The following is a 22677-nucleotide window of genomic DNA, read 5'->3' on the forward strand; positions in this document are numbered from 1 at the left end:
TGCTGCTCCTATTACATGTTTTCTATCCCCTTATTTGAACTCGAGACTACTGAAAAGCAGACGAGTTTTTTAACCGGAGTAAATGTTGATTGAATTTTTCTTTTTAAGAAAACTTTTTTCGGAGCTTGTTTGAATATTTGTATCTCTCGACCAACACCCTATTTTTGTTTTGTCCCTTTTTGTATTCTTTTTCATTCTTATGTGGCTGGGGAGGAAACAAAAGTTATATCGAAGCTTTGCTTCTACTTTGAGGGAGTGGCTTTAGTCTTTAGCAGGGAAAGGTTGTTAAATAATGTAACAACTAATAAGACATTTTGTTGCAAAATTTGATATCGTTTTGGGTTCTTAGCAGATTCATATAGAGAAAGTTCGTATATCCTCTTTTTGTATAGTTGCTGTTGTTCCTCACCAATATTATGATTTGGTTGCCAAACTAATTGTGACTTGTTTGGCTCGTGCCTAGTGCAAAATATTTTAGTATTTGTTATATATAATTAAATTAAATAATGATAATAATGATAAAAAATCACCGAAAGCGATTCCCATGCCACTTTCCCGTTCTTTTCAATGCCTTGTCCAATATGTCTAAGTACTTTAAATGTACACTTCAAAATATTCTTGTTTAGATTTTATGACAAATTATATTGGCCTTTTCTCTTTTGAATTCAGACAATTCTCAATATATATATATATATATATATTTTAAAGAATTTAATTGACAAATTGTTATAGTTATAGTTCATCTGCCCTAACTTTTGAAGCATTCATTAAATTAAATTCTTTTTTGTGAACTTGTTGGTCCACTTCGCTGACAAATTTCGTGGACAGAGTACGCATTATAATGGAAGTGTAAGAATTTTGTTTCTATGCCTGTAAAACACGTACTAGACTTTCACAAATTGTTACTTAATTAGATTAATCTGAATTTAACTTCATGTAATGTACACTAATCTTTTCAGCTTCAAACTTTGACCCACTAAAGAGAATTTTCCATCTTTGACCATTAAAGAGATTGGGAGAAAAAGAAAAAGCGAGAAATGCCACTCAAAAAAGACAAGCCAAAAAGAAAATGCTTTTCGGCATTCGCAATGGTAAAGGACGCAGCAGCAATAATTTGGCGGGTAAATGGACACTAAATTTCGAGTGAACTTTTTTTTTCCCAATCCAATCATACGAACATTTAATTTCAATAACACGTAATCTTTTCTAACTTCATTTAATGCACTACTAACAACTGATAAATCAATCTTAATATCAATACCAACTTATAGATTTATGTTATATGGACATAGTTATGAGTATGTAGTTTGGACATAATTTTACAATCCATTAATATATTTTATTTTATTTAAAATTATTTTTTAAAATTTTAAGTACTTTTTAATTGATCAAATGATTCCTTTTCATAATGTTTTTTTATAGGACAATGGTAAGTAACCAATAATTTATTTGAACAATATGAACAACGAATTTTAAAATTAGTCTATTCCAACTAAAAGTCACTATACCCTCATTTAATATTATTAATTAAATTTAAAATTAATTTATTCTTTTAACCCTATTATTTACATTATTCAATAATATTGTTGATTACCTATATTTTTTTTTATAACATGTTTACAGTTTTTAACTGACTTTTTCGCAGTTTATATTCAATTAGCAATTAGCCAATGCGAATTATTACAAGTAGTAAAAACTCATTTAGTCAAAAGTCAAAACACATTCCATATCATTTTGAAGTCAATTTTAGTAGGTGATTTGCACTTATAAACTCTCCTTAATCCTGTAAACCACATCTTAATGTTGATGAATTGATATATATCTAATACAATTTTTTTTTTCTAAAAATTTCTTCCTTACATAACTGTTGAAAAATTTTAGAAATGAAATGAAAAAGCATCATTAGACATATGGATCATTCTGGTTTGAATGATTACTGAGTACTGTGTAGTGACCTGCAGTGGGGTCCATAGTCACTAATAATTAGGTTATCAGAGAGGAGCACCCCACATGTGATGTCCACGCGTCAAATCCCTCAAATTATTTGGGGTCCACTTCGTCACACTATCGTGCCTCCGGTTAATCACAGCCGTTCGTTTTGTCATCGGATTCCAATCCTCAACGATTTCACGGATAAGAAAGAAATTCAGTTTATTTCGGTATATTATTTTAAGTGGAGAAATTAATTTTAATGGAATATAGTATATATTAAATTAATAATTATTAATGTAACAAATTTTATTTTAAATTAATACACCAATATCCTTATCACATCTATATGCGGTATTTTGAAAAATAATTTTAAGTAATGAAATATTTTATTAATGTGAAGCTACACAATTAAATAATAAGAAGAAATCTTTTTCGGTTGATACAATTTAGGTGAGTGTAGCTATAAATTATTTTTTTCAAATAATGTACTATCAACATAAAATAAATTAAACAATACCTAATTGTATTAATATAAGTAACTCACTATCATTAGAGTTTAATTAATTAATTAATTAATTAATTAATAGAATTTATTTTGAATATATTTTCAATATAACTTTTTTTAATATATTCAATTATGTATTATTGTATTAAAAAAGGTATTTTATCATATTTTTCATTGTAGATAAAAATTAATTATTTCCTAAGAAAATAATAACATCTGATTAAATCCTTCTATCAAACTTACAACAAGCACATTGCATAAAAATTAAATCTTAATTCCATTTTCTTAACTTTGCCAAATAATTCACTGATATTTAAAAAAAAAAAAACGAGAGACAGGGAGAGAGTACGTGCAAGATGATGAAACGAGCTCATGATTCTCAGTGTGACAGCACGCACACTAACACGCACCCCCACCCCCATTCTCTCTCAATTTCAGCTTTATGAGATTCTTCATGCTTCTTCTCTTCTTCTTCTACTACTACTACTATTTCTTATTCACACATACCCCATAGTAAAACCACCACCATCACCACAACCATAACCAGCTATAGCAAGATGAAGAAACAAGCACATTCCTCGTGACTCGTGAAAACCGAATAACTGAAAAACAAAAAAGTAACAAACCACAGTCACACTCACACACATAACAACACCACTCTTCACCTTCTTAGACGGGTTTAAATCCCCTACGACGCACCACACACACACACTCACTCATACTCACGCAAACGCAGCAACCTCAGAGTTAGTTAGTTGCACGCTTTCTCCGCCGGAGGTATTTATATTATATGGCTTCCGACGGTGCTACATCGGCGGCGACTAGCCGGAGGAAGCCGTCGTGGCGTGAGAGGGAGAACAATCGGAGGAGAGAGAGGAGGAGGAGAGCTATAGCGGCCAAGATCTACGCTGGTTTGCGAGCTCAGGGGAACTATAACTTGCCGAAACACTCTGATAACAACGAGGTGCTTAAAGCTCTCTGTGCTGAAGCTGGTTGGGCCGTTGAAGAAGACGGAACCACGTATCGCAAGGTAAAATCACTGAATCGAAGAGAATTTGAAACCGTTTCGCAGATCTCGTTTTGATTTTGTTTATTTTGCATCTTGATCTTCACTGTTTGATCAGAATCTGCGATTGGAAAATAGAAAAAGGATAGACTAATTTTAAGTTCGATCGAGCTTGTTTCTAGCTCCGATTCGAGTATTTGTACTGTGACTGCGAGTTTCTCGGAGCGTTAGGATATTGGATCTGTTATCTCTGTGTGTATTTTTATTGATGCATTAGGATTTAGGGACTGGTTGATTCAAACTTATTTATTTATTTTGATGCTTTCTATTTTAAAGATATTTGTAGAGGAAAATAATAAAAGTAAAAAGAAGCCTTACGAATTACGATTACACTTTTCGGGAAACAAACAGAAGTGATTTGTTATACTTGCTAACATTTGTCTGATTCTCTTTCGGTGTTACTGAATTTGAAGAAGTTGCATGTGATCGGCAGTAGTAATAGTCTTCTCTGTTGGTTTTCCCAATGAGGAAACAAATTTGAGGCCAAATTGTACAAGAATTTCTGTGCTATGATTATAGAATCTGCTTAATCATTTTATGGTGAGCTATCTCATTGATTGTTACTAATTTGATGTGTTTGGTTTTGATTGTAATGAATAGGGCTGCAAGCCACCGCTGGCCAATAATGGTGCAGGCACTTCCTCCAGAAACACACCTTTCTCTTCACAGAATCCTAGTCCTCTGTCTTCATCTTTTCCAAGTCCAATTCCTTCCTACCAAGTCAGTCCTACTTCCTCCTCTTTCCCGAGTCCTTTCCGTTTGGATGGAGAGAACACATCGAACCTCATTCCATACCTTCGTAATGCTATTCCTGCATCCCTCCCTCCTCTACGGATATCAAATAGTGCCCCTGTGACACCACCACTCTCATCGCCAACTTCAAGAAATCCTAAACCGATTCCCACATGGGAAGCTATTGCAAAAGAATCCATGTCGTCTTTTAGTTATCCTTTCTTTGCAGCTTCGGCCCCCGCTAGCCCCACACACAGACAATTTTACACCCCGGCAACTATCCCGGAATGTGACGAGTCGGATACGTCCTCCACCATTGAGTCTGGCCAGTGGCTGAAATTCCAAGCATTTGGACCCTCTGCATCGGCGATGCCAACATCTCCAACCTTCAATCTTGTTAACCCTGTAGCGGCTCAGCACTATGTGCCTGATAAAGCAATCCAAGGGCTGAGGATAAGTTCAGCAGAAGAGTTTGGGGTACAGCCACAGGTAAAGCCTTGGGTCGGAGAAAAAATTCATGAGGTAGGATTGGATGATTTGGAGCTTACACTTGGAAGTGGAAAAGCACGGAGCTAAGCTGCTAGTGTGTTGTTACCTCATATGGATTATGTAAGAATGAAACTTCAAGATTCCCTTTGGTGATTGGTTGTTCATCCAACTCGGTGCTAATGGTCAAGTAACAGTTACCTCATCCAGCTATGCTGGTGCAAGTAGCATAACTTATTTATTGGAAACTGAATTATATTGGATGTTATGGGCATGCTTTTTAGTAAAAAAGGGTTCATGGTTCATGTCTTTCCATGCCTTGGTAAAACATAGATATTATGATTTCACCTCCTCCATTTAGTTATTAAGGCATCAATCTTTCAGAACGCCTTTGCAGGCATTAGTTTTAGACGCAGTTGATGGTTTGGATGAAAAATTTCAGGTTCTGTCAAGGTTATTGTCTTTGTCAAAAAGACTCAAATTCAGATTATTTGTTGATGTCATACCTTTAAATTATATTATTCTTCTTTTTTAGTTATGTATCAATGATTCATGTGATTCTATTTATTTATTTTTACTAAGAAAATTTGCAGTGAGCTCATCAGCTCAAAGTGAAAAGTTGTCTATTTTGTCTTATTATCTTGTTGACTGAATACAACAAAGAGACCGCTACATGGTATGAACAGTGATTATATATATTAAGTGGTGTTATAAGTAACAATGGCTGAAGCTATGTAAAACTCTTAGATCTAGTTTTTGGGTTGGTGGACTGTATAATACATGATGAATTTTGCAGGTGTTGGGTTTTTACATAAAGAAATGTGAGGTTTTTGGTACTTTAATGCTTCTAATAAGGGAATATGGTTTTTTCCTTAGGCATTTGTGAATTCTGTCTCATAGCGAGTTTCAGTAATGATTTATATTATTTTTGGTACTTTCATGGTTGAATGGGAAAAGTGGTCATTTGCTTCTTTGTTTGACTGCCTCAAAAGTTCCCCCATTTGCTACCCCAGTATGATTCCTACACAAATATCAAAGGCATGTAAATTTTGTAGCTAAATCTCAGCATGGCTGTAGTTTGCGTAAAGATGTTTGATGAGGCTATACCAGAAAATTTCTAGTCATATTTGATGTGATCACTGCTCATTTTATGGAACTGCTGATGAATCCTTTTGGTAAGTATCATATACAGAAGTTGTTGAATGTCTGTTCACTGTAACGAACAGAGGGTGAAGATCCTCAAGATAAATTAAGAGTTGGGACCGCATCAAAAATCTATAATGGATATCAAGAAGTGGTTCTGTATTGTTCGGAATGGATAAACAATAAAGATGAAAAGGTACATCTACTTCTTTCTCAAGTATTGAAATTTGATTTGCTTGATAATCTTGGGCTGGTTGTTATGGATGAAACAGATATCTGTATGCTTAATTAAATATGAGTAGTAGGTGGTTGTAAAAGCATCTCTTGAAACATTCCCGGAGGTGAGTGGCTCGATAGGAGCTATTTTTCAGTTTACTAAGCTATGAGTCATTGATTGACCTTATTGTTTAGAGCTAAGGGCTCAGTGAGCTTCAGCTTAGGAAGCATCAACTCGATTACTTGGGTTTTAGTCTTGAACATTCCTCTCCAAGCACAAGCACCTTAAGCTGTGTTTGAGTTGTGGTTCCGGGTGTAAGATACTTTTAAGGATGTAAGATTAACTCATAATTGCTCTTGAAATCCTACCATTCCTTTACTCTGACAAATACACCTGGGCTTAATTCAAAGTGTAAATAATGCACTAGTTTGTTCACCTTTACCTTTTGGTGCAGCCAATGAATCAAAATGATTAAATGAAGAATGAAAGTTTCGAAGAACAGAACCTCCTTATTGTTTAAGTGGTTCAGTGGGGGTCCAAAAGTGTTCCTCTTAGATCTTTAGCATTGCATTTTACTGTTAGTTTTAAGATTATTCGCATAAGTAGGAATGTCAGGCTAGTATTTTTGTATCGGATTATTGCTGTCAATAGGTTTTATTTGTTTTCTCTCTGTTGTTTCTGCCTTATCGTCCAATCCTTTAAATTTCAGAAGATTTTTAGCTTACGACTAGTCTATGTTTAAGTAAATAATATCTACAAAAAGTAGATTGAATAATAAAATAGTGTTATTCGTTGTGCAGCGTTAATTTCAGCTAAGAAATATCTTTATTAGGAAACGAGCAAAGGATTTAAAATTGTTGTTCTCCATCTTCCAAGTTGCACTTTAAATGCTAGATTGCAAAATGTTAAATCAATGAGTGAATTGGTGTGAGCTATAAAGTGGTTCGGCTTAGTTTGGTCCTTTGGACCAGTTATAATGTTTTCCCCTTCTGTCCAAAAATAATAATAATTAAAATTTGTAACCAACAAGGCCGATAGTACACCCGACGACCCGACCCCGCGGCGAAAGAAAGCATATGTTAAAGGTATCATTGTAACTAAGGTAGAATTTGCACTTTTAATGCTAGATTGCCTTATCGTTAATCTTACCCCTAAAGATTAACGAGGAACCCAGCTAAGGCCTCAAGGGTCAATCATCTCAAGGATTACAAGCCTACTGAAAATACAACGAGAATGAAAATAATCTAGACAGGAAAAAAAAAAAAAAAAAGAGATACTAGCCTAGCATTTTATATACAGATATGCGAAGAATAAGGCTTGGAGATCGACCAGAATGGAGCTATGCTTCAGTGTAATCTCAGACCTTACCACCTATATAACATAAAGTGAAAGAAACAACGTTTTTCTTTTCGTTCTTTAGACGGAAACTAAGTCAGTTCGTCAGATTGGATTGGATTGGTTCTTTTATTAAGGAAAATAAAGTATTTTCATATAATTTTATAGATATTTGGATATAATTTTAATAAAAAATTAAAAATTTTATAAATTATAAATAAAACTTTTACACAATTAATTTTTGATATTATTTGACGAATTTAACAAAACAGTTGTATTATTTCAAAATAATAATAATATTGGGAGACCAGAGCATTCCTTTTTTCATAAGGGATATATATATATTTTTTTTGGTAATTCATAAGGGATATGTTGTCCTTTAAAAAATAGATAAAGGCTAGATAGGGTCTATATACTCATCTGCGTGACAAAAATCATCTATTCCAATTATTTGGATACTTAATATAGCTGTTCAAATTTCAAAGGACTATGAGAATTGAGAAATAAATAAACAAACCATTTATAATAGTGTAAAAAACTAGTGCAATATTCAACTAAATAGAATAACATCCATTTATAAAATTTATAATAATATCAAATTATAATGTTTATATTTAACCTAGTGATTCAAATTTTATTTAATCATAAAAAATTGTACAAATTAAATATAAGCAAAGACAAGTAATAGAAGGTAAAAATTATAGAACACCATGTCTTACTTAATTAGTCCAATAAATATAAATTAAATCGAAAGTAATTTTTATTTCCAAGATATGGAATCCTGATTCTTAAAAATGCTCATTTAGAGGGAGAAAGAGAGAAATCTTATTTACTACTTTAGCTCTTTAAAATTTAAATAGAATATCGCTACCTTAATATTACTTTCAAGATACACTATGGTCTATGATAAATAGTTACTCACTAGAATGCTAGGACTTAAATAATTAGCTACTAATATAATACATGAAGACAGAAGATGAAGTTGTATTTTATCAATTGTATTTACCTTAACTAATACTACTACAATATTTGCACGCTGTATATATGTGCTATTACCTAGAGAATATTACTTTTAAGTTATAACTAAATTTCACAGACCACTCAATTATGTCATAACATTGTTTTGATACTTATTATAAATATAAATCTCACCAGAAAACATATGAACCCTCAACTTACTTATATTACCAACCAAGTTTATATACACTTAGAACTACTTAAACCATCCAACCAATTTTAACTCACTTGACAGTTGGCAACAATTAATGAATACTAAATAAAACAAGTTATAGCTATTTTTGACTGATTTTCTTTGGTTATTAAACATTTTCGAAAAATAAATATGCTTCAGTGTAATCTCAAACCTTACCACCTATAAAATAAAGTGAAATAAATATTTTATTTTTTGTTCTTTAGACGAAATTAAGTCAATTCTAATTAAATTTTAGCCTCAGATTGGATTGGATTGGTTCTTTTAAGGAAAATAAAGTATTTTTATATAATTTTGTAGATATTTGGATATAATTTTAATAAATAATTAATTAAAAATTTTACAAATTATAAATAAAATTTTTATAAAATTAATTTTTCGATATTATTTTACGAATTTAACAAAACAGTTGTATTATATACCAACTTTTATATATGTCTTCATTAAAAGATAGTGCTTTTATATAACTTTTTTTTAAGAGGTTAGGGCTTTCATTTGAGATAAACATACAAAAAAAAGCTTATTATATATGTTGTCATGTAAAGATAGTGCTTTTATATAAATTTTTGAACAAATATTCAATTTGATCCTGATTATTTTAAAAAAAAAATCAATTAGATATTCTCTTGAAATTTTTTTGTATTATTAAATTATTTTTTCAGCTGAATTAGTTTCACTAAAGCATAAAAAATATAATCAATGGTTTCGTATCACATTTTTTATGATGAGTCCTATAATATAAAATGTGCACTATTTTTTGTATATATCTTTTTTATAAAAAAATTTTTAGGTGATAAATTATGTATAGTGAATAGTTGAGAATTTTTAATTGATGATTAAATTAAATATGTTAAATAATCTAATAATTTTTAATTATAAATTTCATATAATAACAACTACATATAAACTTGTATCATAAACAAAAACTATGCATATAACCTTTAAGTATAAAATCATATTGATGGTAAAAATTAAAATATGACATCTATACTTAAATTTATTTTTCTTGAATTTGTGTATGATTATTGTTCTAAGATATATATTTTTTTAATTTCAAAGCAATTAAGTTATATTACTAAATAATAAATTGCGGAAGGTTTTTCTAGGTATTTTATTGAACACATGGGAAGATCTAGAACCTGTGACCCTTAGAGCTTTGCAAGAGCATGCTTTTTACCACAAACATACCAATTCCACCGGTTCACCCTATTGGACCAGTCATAAAAAAGACCGAACCAATGGGTCAAACCGGATCCGAGTGCATTGCATGGCTCAACCAACAACCCTCTAATTCGGTTCTGTTTGTTACATTCGGAAGTGGTGGCACTCTCACTACAAAGCAACAAAACGAGTTAGCATGGGGCCTTGACCTCAGTGGCCAACGATTTCTATGGGTTGTTCGCGCCCCGAGCAACGGTAGCGCCTCCGCATCGTTCTTCAACGCCGGCTATAACGATGGCAATTATGTTGGATCATATTTGCCAAAAGGGTTTGTAGAAAAGACTCAAGGAAGATGCAAGTTGGTGACGTCATGGGCCCCACAAGTGGAGATTCTCCGGCACCCTGCGGCGGCGGCGTTTCTGACGCATTGTGGTTGGAACTCTTTGTTGGAGAGCGTGACGAATGGGGTGCCGATGATTGCGTGGCCGTTGTACGCGGAGCAAAGGATGAATGCCATGATGGTGGATGAGGAAATCGGGGTGGGAGTGAAAGTGAAGGCTGGTGAGGGTGGTTTGGTTCCAAGAGAAGAGGTTGAGAGGGTCGTGAAGATGGTGATGGTGGAAGGCCAAAAACGAAATGCCATTAAACAAAAGGCTAAAGAACTCAAACAAAGTGCAATCAACACTTTGCAGGTTAATGGATCTTCTTATCACTCACGACTTGCATTTGCTAAGTTATGGAAACATCAATTTTAAACTATTAATAAGAGGGAATACTCACGGGAAAACATTTTTACATGAAGATGATATTGTGAATCTTTAGATGATTAATCAAATATATTTAATCAACTATATTAATTCATCTAATCGTTCATAATACTATTTTTATGTGAAAATGTTATAACGAGAATATCCACTTTAATAAGAAGAGACTAAGATGAAATTATATTTACGTTGTTGTTATGTATGCGCGTGTTTGTTCTGAAAGATTTTCTCTATCTATAATAATGAATAATGAATTTTAAATTTTTTTTATTAGAGTTCGTTTCATTTTATTGATTAATAAATAATGAAGTGGGTAAAACAAGTGGGTAACGCAAGTGTTGTTTATTTTGTTAATATACTGGTGCCGTGTAATGGTGTAAGAAGAAATCGTTGCATCATTTGCCACTCTTCCCAAATTTCGGAACACACACTCTTCCCCGAACTTCAAAAAAACATGTCTTTCCAATCTCCACCACCACCATCACCGCTCCACCCGACCCAAAACCCGAACCAACAAAAACCCAAACCTGAAGGAGAAAAGAAGAGAGACTTCCTGACTCACCTCGAAACCTATCTCGCCAAACGCGACGGCGTCGACAAGCTACTCAAGATCTCACGCTACACCTCAAAACTCATCCTCGCCACTTCCTGGGCCAAGGCCCAAACCCAAGCCCATAACGGCCCATCTCTCTACAACCGCCTCAAGGCCTTCGAGTCCAGCGTCGGCATCAGCCGCAAGTCCCTCCGCCTCGGCAAATTCGTCCAAGACCTCAACGCGCTCCGCGCCCTACAAAAACCGCGCGGGAAATCCACCACCAGCTCCTCCGATCTCGACTTCTTCCTCTCCATCGTCGCCTACGGCGGCGAGGGAATCTACTACTTCGTCGAGCAGCTCGTCTGGCTATCCAAATCGGGACTCATCGATCCGAAGCGCTCGCGTTCGTTTCAGAAAATCAGCGCGTGGTGCGAGTTCGTAGGGTACTTCGGTAGCGTGGCGCTGAAATTCAGGGATTTGAAGGTGATCGGAGAGGACGAAGAGTGCTTGAAATCGACCGTTGAAATTGCGAGTTTGAGAGGAGAATGTTGTGAGGTGGAAGAAGAGAGGTTGAGGAAGGTGAGGGAGAAGAAGACGATGAAGAAGCTTTCGATTCTTCAGGATTTGGCTGATTCGGTTATGGCTTTGGATGATATGATCGACGGCAAGGGACCGTTTTCGGGGCCGGTTTTCATGGCTTCCGCCGGATTGTTGTCTGCTCTCATCAGCACTCACAAGAATTGGAAATCTTGTTAAACTTCGCCGGGTACATCAAGTTAGTTAGTTAGTTAGTTACTGCATAATCTGAATTTCAGTTTACTTGTCTAGAACTGTTGAGGAACTTGTGAATGGAGATTCAAGCACGCTTGTAGCATGTAGCATGTGAAAATTCTACATCAGTTCCGTAATAATTGTGGCTTTGAATACACTAAATTTAATGATGTACCAAATTTTTTCGAAGCTACAATTACTGCGAAACTGATGGAGTATTGCAGATGAGGATGATTGGCTTCTCTGCATTCATTTAGACAGGAATGTAAAATTGCCTTTGTGCTTCTCTGTAGAATTAAATTTAGGAGGGTAGTGATTAGCTTATAATCAAAAGCTTCCACATTTTTTTGGCGGGTGGGTGTGGTATTGTGGACAAAGATGCCCATTAGTTTGATTGGCAGCTCATTTGAGCCGAACTTGGGAGTTTGGTATCACCAAAAAGGAATAAAATGTCCATACCTATAGACTATTGTCTTTGAATAATTGATAAGTGCTCCAAAATTTGGTAGTATAAATTGGTTTAGGTGCACTTTGTTTATTTGTCCATTTTTTTATCTTCTTGTACTTGTTATGTAGTTACTAATGTCATGAAATTAGTTTTCCCAAAAGTTTAAGCAAATAGAAGAAGACACATTTGCCTTATTCTGATAGAAGCTATGATACTATGTTATGAAATCATTTCTTTCAAAGGCTTAAGCTGGTAGGAGGAGGTACATGAATATTTATATCTCTAATAACTAACATTGTTCCAATTATCTGTAGTGGTCTACTTTTGCAGGTTTTTTTTTTTTTTTGTGTGTCAATATTGATCAAGCTACAATTTTCTCAGCCTTCATCAACTGGCATTAATGGTTTAGATTTTCAAAGAGGTTGGGTTAGTGTCAAATCTTGTATGGTTAGAGTCAGAGACAAAGGGTATAGAATAAGGATTTACTTGCCTGTATAAGATGTAACTATAATTATTATAGTAATAATCTTTTCTCTTGAGTAGTTATGTGCTATGTTTTTGCCTAGTAAGTTTACTTTCTTTTCAAGTTCTTTCTTTTACCCATTATCTGCATGATTCAAGAAAAGAAAACTGGTTTGCTAGGTTGCATATAGTAGGATAAATACACTAACAGAAACATTGCTTCCTGCTATATATTTCTTTCATATTGATGTATATCTTGTGCATTTTTATGTAATTCAAATAACACTTCTGAAGTTTCAACACTAACTTTTGTTTATGGTTGTAAAATGATATTAATGTTTCATCGTTTGCACAATTTGTATCTAAATACATTGATCCAATGATGAGCAGAAAAGTGGCAATAATAGATAAAGGGAAAAGAGAACATACAGAGCATCATATTTAGATTAGATTGGATCAGTTATGGCAGTTTGTATTTGAGGAGTAAATTTATTTTCTAATATGTGTCAAGATGTCTAGTATAATGTATTACCAGCCATGAATTGTTTATTCGTTTTTGTTTAAGAATGTGAGACTCCATAGCCCATGCTGCATCTTTATCATATCCTGATAGGACTCTAGTGCACTGTGCCACCTTTATCTTCTCTTTTTTATTTTTTAAATTTTTTGGAAAATCATTGGATCATATAGATAGAAGAATGTTTATGTAGCAGTTTAATTCTTGCAATGTAGAATATTATAAATGCTGGATAGTACTGATATAAACTCAATTTTGGAATGCTTTTCTGTTAAGAAAATTGTTCTTTGAACATTCAAATATCGTACACTTATTTTACCTTATTGCTATTAAGTATTAACATTATCAAACACCTGCAGAATGCCAACGTGACAATTAATATTAAAAGAGTAAACTTTTATATTTACTCTCTCAAAATATACGGGAGTTAAATTAGTCCTTTGCATTACTAACAAACTGGATTAACTACAATTTCTTAATACTTTAGATCATTTTCCAACTATTTTCTTTAGATGAAAATTGAAATAATCGCAAAGTATTGTGGGTAAATTGACGCACCATATTATTATACTAGTCAATAATTTTATCCATTGTTATGTCACCCTTTATGAGGGAGAATTAATGTTTAATTTTAGGACTAAATGGGATGTAAGAGTTCGCAAAAGTGATTTCAACTGCCATTTATACAATAAAAATGTTATTACACTATAATCAGTCACTAATGTATTTGTGTATTTTCTTTTTGTGACATGTATTTGTGTATAAATATATGTATAATTTAATTTATTTTTAACATTTATTTATATTTCAGCAGTATATTTTATGTTGATGACTGACTTTAGTGACTAATTTTAGTATACACGTAGCATAATTTTTTATACAAATAGAACTCATTAAACAATCACCATCTATTGTGAAGAAGTAGAAAATGTTTTCACGAGATAATTAGTTCTACATGTATAAAGGATCATTTTTTTTATTTTTCCACAGAAATTTTTAGTTGTTTAATGAACTCTAGTGGCATAATCAAATAGTTGTCTTATGTGTATAAAAAAAATCAATCACAAATTAATTATTACTTATAGAAATATATATTTGGGATCTCATAAATTTTTTTTATAAAACATTCTATATATACTAAAAATTAGCTACTAAATCAATTATAATATATTTGTGTATATAATATATATTAGAATAATCAAAATTATAATTGATTAAAATTAAATAATAATATAATAAAAAATTATAAAATATCAAATACATATTTTTATATGCAGTAATATTGACTACTAAAAATTATTTTTCTGTATTTTTTTAAAAAAAATCCATATTTAGTTCTTGTAAGGATGATAAGATTCGATAAATGTGTTAAATAAGCAAGCCACCGAATTCAAGCCGACTCGTCTCGAAGATAAATTATATAACTTTATTTTATTAATTCGTTACCAATTAATTCGGACAAGAAGTTAACGAAAGACATAGCAATAAAACTGGATAATGGTTCACATCAATTGCAATGGGAATCCTGATTTATATTCTTTGAAATTATCATGGTTCGGAACCGGATCGGCCGGTTCAACTGAAAAAATCGGAAATTGATCACCTAGCCGGTTCGAATAAGTTCAGAAATTACTTGACTAAAAACTGGTGAGAAAATTGGTCGAACCGACGGTTAATCGGTGAACTGAGAGAACCGTCTGGTTTTTTAGCAGTTTTTGGTTTGGATAAACTACTAAATGGCGTCGTTTTAAAGGTAAAAAAAAAAAAAAAAGAGAAGCTAAACGCAACGAACCCTAATCCTAATCTCAGTCTCACACTCTCACCAGAGAAAGCACAGCATAGCCACCACGGGCATAAGGGAAAGCATCCATGGGCCACGATCGAGCAGCCCCTCTTCGCCGTCGCGTAGCCACCACCATCGCCACCGCATCCCACCGCCATCGCCACCGCATCCCACATCCCACAACCTCTCTTCGCCGTCCCACAGCCCCTCTTCGTCGTCGCCGAGCTCCCCTCCTCGTTGGTCGTCGCCGAGCTCACCTCCTCCATCGTTGTCGTCGAGCTCGCCTCCTCCTTCATCGCCGTTACTCGCCACCGGTAATACTCTGTTCTTATTCGTTTGTGCCTTCCACCTCGCCTCCTGTTTAATCGTCGCCTCCTCCTTCCACCTCACTACATCAATCTTATTTTGAAAGACATAGCAAGTATGCCCCTCTCGTGCTTTAAAAGTGACTGTGTTTGTTTACAATCATATGATTTTCTTGTCATGGCTTAGAAAAAGAAAAGATTGAAAAGAAATTGTTCGACCAGGAGTTACACGTTTTGCTACTGTTTTCATTACTTTGAAAAGTATATATGATCATAAGGAACACTTGCAAGCATTGGTGGTGGACAAATATTTCACTTCTCATAAATTATCCAAGAGTGTCAATGGGAAGATGGTTAGCTCAATTATCTTGGATAGTAAGTTTTGGGACGATTGTATTACTACTGTTATGCTTGTTGGTCCTCTTATTAAGTTATTGAGACTTGTTGATGCCGATGAGAAACCTTCTCTGGGTATCGTGTATGAGGGCATACAAAGAGTCAAAATTGCTATCAAGACAATGTTGTTTAGAAATAGAAAATCTGCATACACACCTTATACAAGTATCTTGAAAATGCGGTGGGATAAGCATTTGAAGCATGACCTCCATGCAGTAGCATACTTTTTTAATCCAGATTTCTTCTATAGTGAGGGGTTTGTTGAGAAGGCAAATATCTTGAGGTCTTTGCTTGATTTATTTGATATTAAAACTTTTTGCGATGACTCAGTTGTTGCAATGTAAGAGATACAGTTGTATCGAGATCGAAAAGGAAGTTTTGGAAGGGAAAGTGCTTTGAAAGCAATTAAGAGACTTAAACCTGGTAAGTTATTATATTTATATGTTCAATTTACTTTAAAGGTTTTTTTAAATATTGAATGAGAATTGATATTTGACTTTCATATCCTGGTAGGTGAATGGTGGAGGCTACACGGTGGGAGTGCTCCTAACTTGTAAAAAATGGCAATTCGTCTTCTTCATCAAACATCTTCATCATCCGGATGTGAGAGGAACTGGAGCCTCTTTGAACAAATCCATTCAAAGAGGAGGAACCGATTAGAGTATCAAAGACTAAGTGACATTGTTTATGTGACTTACAATCTACGCCTTCAATCTAGAATGCATCGCAAGAAGAAGAATTATGATCCAATTGACGTTCAAAGTATTGACACAGTAGATTTTTGGGTAATGCCAGATGAAGATGATCCTGAATTTACTAATGGAGACATCGAAGGCATTGAAAATTTAATTTACACGGATAATGCTATGCCTTCATATCCTAAAGGTGATTGAAATAGCAAAACTTGTTTTATTTACTAAAGATATCTGTTGTAAAGTTATAACTTTAATTTTTCTTGGTTTTCTATTTTATTTTATTAGATGGAGGAGATGTGAAAGTTGATGTGGATTTGCCTAATGTTGCTGATTCTTCAAATACAGCTTCTTTTGGTGGTACTTCTAATGATGGTGGCTTTGGATTACCTGTTTATGATGGAGATATTGGAACACTTAATGAAAATTATGATTTTTGATGAGTTGCACCTTTGATTAGTTAAAAACTTGCTAGTAATTGTTTCTTTTGCATGTAGAACATTATGGGTTTGTCATTATGTGCTTTTTTTTTTGTTATAAACTTTGATGTTTGAAGTTGTTTGTGAACCTCTAATATTAAGTTATGGATAATTTATTATGTGAAATTTTAAATTTTATTAAGTTAGAAATTATTGAATTTATATATTTAAAATTATTTTTAGGTTTTTTAATAATTTTATTTAATATTTTATTAAACCAGTTTAACCTCGGTTGAACTCCAATTGAACCAATAAACCATTGAATCAGTGACCTCACCGATTTATTGTCCGATCCGGTTCTCGCAACCTTAAAAATTATACACTTCTACATACCTAACTTGTTAAATTTTGTTTATGTTATTATCATAATTTCAATTTATAGATCAAAAGTTCAACCTATTTAATTAAAAATTTTCATTGGTTAAATTTAGGGACGGTGATTTGTTGGTTATAAGCCAAGTTAAAACTATAATTTTGCTTCCGTAATAGATTTATTGTACAAAGTTAAACATCATTAATTCATTAAAAAACAATTATCACAAAATTAAGGCTAATATCTTTATACATCTTGAAAATACTAATAACCGTCTAGAGAAAACAAAAGTTAATTATCCAATCTATAATGTAGTACTAGTATTCTTTTGGTATAAGGTCTAACACATATTACTTTTACAACTTCAAATTTTAGATCTTCGTACTAAAAAGCTGTCATTACAAAACAAGACCACGATGGATTTATAAGGACGAGGCTAAAGAACATAGGCAAAATAATCCAACAAGATACTGTTTTGATTTGAGTGTTAGAGTAGTTTTTAAGATGTCTCCTACCATTATTTTTCAAGTAGTTATCTACACGTCTTGTTTCATTTAAAGAGAAACAAGTTTAAATATCAAGCACAACGAGTTATCTACACATTAACAGTTTCTAAAATTGTTTTTTCTTCTCTCTGATACGAGTACTGAAAAAGAATCTTTAGTTTTTATGTATTATTTAATCATTAAATCATAACTATGTTTTAGGAATTGAGCATATATACTAGTATGCTTAATTTCCTTCCTTTATTTTATTTATCAAAATAATAGTTAGTAACCATGTGATTTTTGTTTGTGCATTTCTTCTTATTAAAATATTTTTGTCATACACCTCCCAAATTACATAGGTCACTTTAACATATTTTAAGATACTATATATATATATATATATATATTTAGCCATATAGGTCATCCAAACATATAAATTACATACATAATGGTTAATATCCTTTTGTGTAACATCATATTGATCCATATATATTATAATTATTAATAATTATATTTTATTGTAATAGAATTTAAGCTTTAATAAATAATATTTAATGAATCAAATAATACTTAAACGTTTAATTCAGTAAAGGAAAAAAAAATCAAGAGAGTTTATAAAAACATTTAAAATTTGTTATACATATTCTTGTAAAACTATAAAGATATTGATAATCAGATGATAGAAAAAATAGTAATAATAACATAGCAATTCTTAGTGATATATATTGATATGTTAATCCGTTGATACAACAACAGATTGTGTAGTAAAAAGTAGATCTATACTTGGGAAAAATCATGTTATATAATTACTTTATCATTCCTTTATTGTGATAAGGTAGATAAATCATTTCTCATGCAAGTACTATTATCTTTAACCAATCATCTGTTTTGTCTTTTTCCTAAGTAATTTATATACTTGTATCACACGTGCAAGTTGAAAATAAGAAGCCAAACACTGATGAAGTTTTGATTTGTTAGTTTCTCCTATAACTCCAAATAACTATATTAATGACACAATTCAGCACAAGTATTACCAAAGTTACAAGAATACTTGAAATTAAGGGTAGAAAAAAGAAACAAAAGGGGAAATGAATTTCAAAGAAGAAACTACTTACAAAGATTCCCACATACATGGGTTTGCCTCCTCTAAAGAGGTAGCATCCACAAAAAATCAACGGTTCGATCCGGTCCAGTCCGGTCTGGTTCAGTTGGGTTCATACAATTAACACATTTTTCTAGCTTTTCAAATAGTTACCTTTCTTTCAAGGAACGATTAATGGACTTCCTGAGTTCCCAGGAGGGCCATGAAGATGACAAGCACCCTCTAATGGGTGACTGTAGAAATAGCGAAGACGTCGACAAGTGCTTTTGGCGCATTGAGATTGAGGACAAGCAATTGAAGGAGCCTCTAAGCCTTCTCTTTTCACTATCATGGGGTAAGGGTTGATAGCTAGGATCATGCCTCACAGATGAAGTTCTTAGTGCTTGAGGTAGAACACAATTGCATATTGAACCTGCCACAAGTTCAGCAAACATCATGTTAATATGTCAACAGTATCTTTTTCCGGGTATCAAGAGTGTTAGAGTGTCTGGTATATTAATAGTGGTTTTGATGATGGATTCAACTTATGGTAAAAATTCAGGTGCAGTTAACTTTATGTAAAGTTGATAACTGAGAGGTGTTAGATGATAATTTAGTCTCAGCTATCAACTTCATATGAAGTTAACTGCATCTGAATTTCCACCTTAACTTCAATATTGTGTTTCACATACCTAACTTTGCAAGTCTATTTACCCATTTTGGGATTGATTTGCCAGTAAGCTTGTAGCACATGTCCTTGCAGAAGTGGTTGCAGTTCTTAAGAATTAAATGATATGTGTCGCCGTTGTAGCTCGCAGCTTGGCGTTCCATGAACTCCCTAACTTGAACAGGATCCAAAGAAGTGGTTCCTATGAATATTGACTTCCGAAACTTGAAGCCGGGGCACTGCCTTGGTTCAACCTCAAAAACACCACTTGATGGGTAGTCATGAGCTCCAAATGCATATTCCACTCCATGAACTGTAAGATACACTTAAGCTTCATCAGATAACACAAGAATATCAAGTGTATTAAATTAAGCTTTTGGGGACGACTCGAAAACAAAGACATATATGTAAGGCAGAAAATTTGTTTTGAAAATGCTAGCCAGAAAATTGTGAGGGACAAATCCATCTATTTTGAAGTTATAGGAACAAATTTGAGTGCTCTGCTGCACTCTCTAGTTTCCTCACTTACTTATTAGGGTAGAAAAGTGGGGAGAAAACATTTGAAGTGATAAACACTTTCGGGTACCAGAGAAGGATCAAGGTTGGATGATCATATACATTGATTCAAGAATGATAAGCTATAAAGTCTAACAGTTCTCAACTATCATCTTCACAGGAAACCAACTTCATGAGAGTGGTCACCATTCAATTATATATCATTCATAACATTCATGAGAAGATTTAAGAGATCAAAGTCTATAAGCTTCACCTTCGACACCAGAGTGGTAGATACCAAGACCAGCCCAATACATGTAACCATTCATGGGTGTCAAGTCATAAACATTGAGATAGACCGGCGTTTTCGCCGGTCCACAGCTAGCCGAATTGACCTTGCGAAAAAGAGAAAAGCGCGTTGCCGATTTCCCTTTCAAATGAAGAGGCACAATAGATTTCCATCCTTTCTTAGACTTCAATTTCATCTTTCCGTTATGCGAACACCAGCATAATACCTGCATTCGAATAGTAACAAGAAAACTTTGTTCTGAGATTTAGACATTCCTTGTTTTACTTCAGACCATAAACTTATTTGCTCATTTTAATTTTTTAACATTGTGTTTTAATGTGACAAACTTATCAGCATCAATCTAGCACAAGAAATACAAGTAAAAGCGCCTTCGAATTTCGAAGGATACACATTTTCTTGAGAAAAAAGCATTCTAAACAAAAGTAATATTCAATTGAACTTCACCTCTCAATTCCCAGGAACCTCTGAAGAAAAATTTCCCCTCTTATCTTGTGTTCTTCCTGTATAGCTTCTTTACCTGGAAAATTCCACAGAATGAAACAAATTCACTCTATTTGGTTAAAAGATTATTATCAAAAGGAAAATACCAACAAATTTTCATCCTTTTCTAATAATTCAGATAGAATAAGCTCTAAAATATTCATGATTCTCATTACAAAATACAAAACACAAATGGCAACTAACTTAGCCAACACTATGATGCAAAAATGTGCTCTTTTTTTTCTTTTATTAATTCAAAAACAAAAACAGAAAAGAACCTAAAGTGTAGATATTTCTCAGAACAGTTGCAAGACAGAAACCAAATTGGGTAGGTCAAAAGTTCCAATTTTGAACATCAGAAAACAAAGGGCAGCAACTCAGAAAAATTGGAATAAAAGATACTCTAAGCTGAGTTTCAGATCTAACACAACAGTTGAAAGTACAAAGAAACAATCATGTCACTGAAACATTCAACACAAAAACAAAAAGTGAAAAAAAGATCACAAAACCTTAGGTAATAACAATGCTAATAATGCATAACAATAACCACAGTTATCCAATAATCAAGAAACAAAATTAAAAGCAGAAAAACTGTTACTAATTACAACAACAAAAAAACAAAGCAACCAAGTGAGAAATTAATTAACATTAAAAATAAGATAGAATAATGAAGAAGATAGAGCAAGAAAGGTGAAAGAGGAAAGTGAAAGGAACTTACAGGAAGAGATAAAAAGAAGGGTGCCATTGAGAATGAGAAAGAGAAAGAAAATGGAGAAAATGTGAGAATAGTGTCAAGTGTTTTGAGATGTGGACATAAGTGTGTGAACTGTGAACTGTTGAAAGGTGGCGTAAGAATTAGATCACAACAACACCAAATTAAAAGTGTTTAGTTTTAGTTTCAAGTGATAATTTAAAAGTGTTAAGTGTTAACAAGTCTCTTAAGATTCAACTTTCAACTTTCTGCCATTTTCAACAAACACCAATCTATTTGGAAGGAAGAAAAAAATTATAGAATTATTATTTTGTGTGCTAATTATTTAACGAAAATATATTTTTTATTTAACAAAAATATTTGATAACCAAAAGATATCAGTAAAAAATTATCAAAATTTATTATTTTTAATTTTATTTAATATATTTTTTTAATAAATAAATATTAAATAAGACAATTTTTAATTATTTTAAATTGATTATTTTTTGTCTCACTATTATTATCGATATAAATAACACTAAATTTTAAAAAGTATTTTTTTAACCATAAAAAAATTATTAAATGATAATGACATAACAAATTATTAAATATTAAAGTGATTATAAGAATATGTTAATTTAGTATGTAGAATAAAAACAAGTACATATAACACGTTTCGGAAATACATAGGTATATAGTATAGTGTTGCTATCTTACATGTGAAAGCACAAGTAATGATATTGCACTCAAGTTTACTAAGAAATTAAAGGGGTATGTGACATGATTAGTGATCATTATTACCTTTGATCCAACTACTTTCATAAATTCTAGAGTGTTATCATATTGTTATTATTATGGGTTTGTGAAACTATTGTTTGCATAAATACTTTAATTATGGTACCTTTTTTATTATAATGAAAAGTGAAAAATGAGGTTCACTAACAATAATATAGTTTTTATGTTAAAATATTTATATAAATTTCCATTGTCAAAAGTGTTTACAGAAATAAGGTACAAAACAAAAACAGAAATTGAATATTAATAACAATACAACTCATTTATTTTATTTGTTGAAATAAAAAGGTTGACAAATATAATATTAATATTAGAATTAGAATGTGAAAAGTGAAAACAGCTGCACAGCGCAACTTCCACTGTGTTTGTACTTGTGTGTAATAAGAAAGTTATTATAAAAAAAATATGTAAAATTTAA

General features: G+C 32.6%; 3 protein-coding genes and 1 pseudogene across 4 annotated transcripts; 3 read left to right on the forward strand and 1 right to left on the reverse strand.

Moving 5' to 3' along the window:
- Nucleotides 1–2797: 2797 nt before the first annotated feature.
- LOC130936047 (protein BRASSINAZOLE-RESISTANT 1-like) lies at nucleotides 2798–5259 on the forward strand. The gene is made up of 2 exons (XM_057866020.1): nucleotides 2798–3467; nucleotides 4104–5259. Exons 1-2 carry the CDS (start codon nucleotides 3228–3230, stop codon nucleotides 4809–4811), a joined length of 948 nt encoding a protein of 315 aa, XP_057722003.1. The 5' UTR covers nucleotides 2798–3227; the 3' UTR covers nucleotides 4812–5259.
- Nucleotides 5260–5660: 401 nt separating this feature from the next.
- LOC130934949 (hydroquinone glucosyltransferase-like) lies at nucleotides 5661–10542 on the forward strand (annotated as a pseudogene).
- Nucleotides 10543–10923: 381 nt separating this feature from the next.
- On the forward strand, nucleotides 10924–13662 carry LOC130932630 (peroxisomal membrane protein 11A). The gene has a single exon (XM_057861988.1). The coding sequence runs from the start codon at nucleotides 11006–11008 to the stop codon at nucleotides 11840–11842; it is 837 nt and encodes a 278-aa protein (XP_057717971.1). The 5' UTR covers nucleotides 10924–11005; the 3' UTR covers nucleotides 11843–13662.
- A 5142-nt stretch (nucleotides 13663–18804) lies between these two features.
- Nucleotides 18805–21594, reverse strand: LOC130933082 (deSI-like protein At4g17486). Of its 2 annotated transcripts, none has more exons than XM_057862591.1 (5): nucleotides 21492–21594; nucleotides 20738–20810; nucleotides 20258–20498; nucleotides 19514–19801; nucleotides 18805–19254 (listed from the first exon to the last, which is right to left on the reverse strand). In XM_057862591.1, exons 3-5 carry the CDS (start codon nucleotides 20466–20468, stop codon nucleotides 18992–18994), a joined length of 762 nt encoding a protein of 253 aa, XP_057718574.1. In that variant the 5' UTR covers nucleotides 20469–20498; nucleotides 20738–20810; nucleotides 21492–21594; the 3' UTR covers nucleotides 18805–18991. The 2 variants fall into 2 exon arrangements, with proteins under 2 accessions (XP_057718574.1, XP_057718573.1); XM_057862590.1 differs by lacking the exon at nucleotides 21492–21594 and adding an exon at nucleotides 21283–21301.
- Between the last annotated feature and the right edge of the window lie 1083 nt (nucleotides 21595–22677).

Source organism: Arachis stenosperma, chromosome 6 (genome assembly GCF_014773155.1).
Source record: "Arachis stenosperma cultivar V10309 chromosome 6, arast.V10309.gnm1.PFL2, whole genome shotgun sequence".
Classification (NCBI taxonomy): domain Eukaryota; kingdom Viridiplantae; phylum Streptophyta; class Magnoliopsida; order Fabales; family Fabaceae; genus Arachis; species Arachis stenosperma.

Excerpts from the sequence above, each read along its gene's own strand:
- LOC130932630 (XM_057861988.1), top strand. The coding sequence starts at position 11,006 with ATGTCTTTCCAATCTCCACCACCACCATCACCGCTCCACCCGACCCAA.
- LOC130933082 (XM_057862591.1), bottom strand. The coding sequence starts at position 20,468 with ATGAAATTGAAGTCTAAGAAAGGATGGAAATCTATTGTGCCTCTTCAT. Across the intron at positions 19,802-20,257 it reads CTACCACTCTGGTGTCGAAG|TTCATGGAGTGGAATATGCA; the intron begins GTGAAGCTTATA and ends TGTATCTTACAG. Across the intron at positions 19,255-19,513 it reads AAATAGACTTGCAAAGTTAG|GTTCAATATGCAATTGTGTT; the intron begins GTATGTGAAACA and ends AACTTGTGGCAG.
- LOC130936047 (XM_057866020.1), top strand. The coding sequence starts at position 3,228 with ATGGCTTCCGACGGTGCTACATCGGCGGCGACTAGCCGGAGGAAGCCG. Across the intron at positions 3,468-4,103 it reads ACGGAACCACGTATCGCAAG|GGCTGCAAGCCACCGCTGGC; the intron begins GTAAAATCACTG and ends TGTAATGAATAG.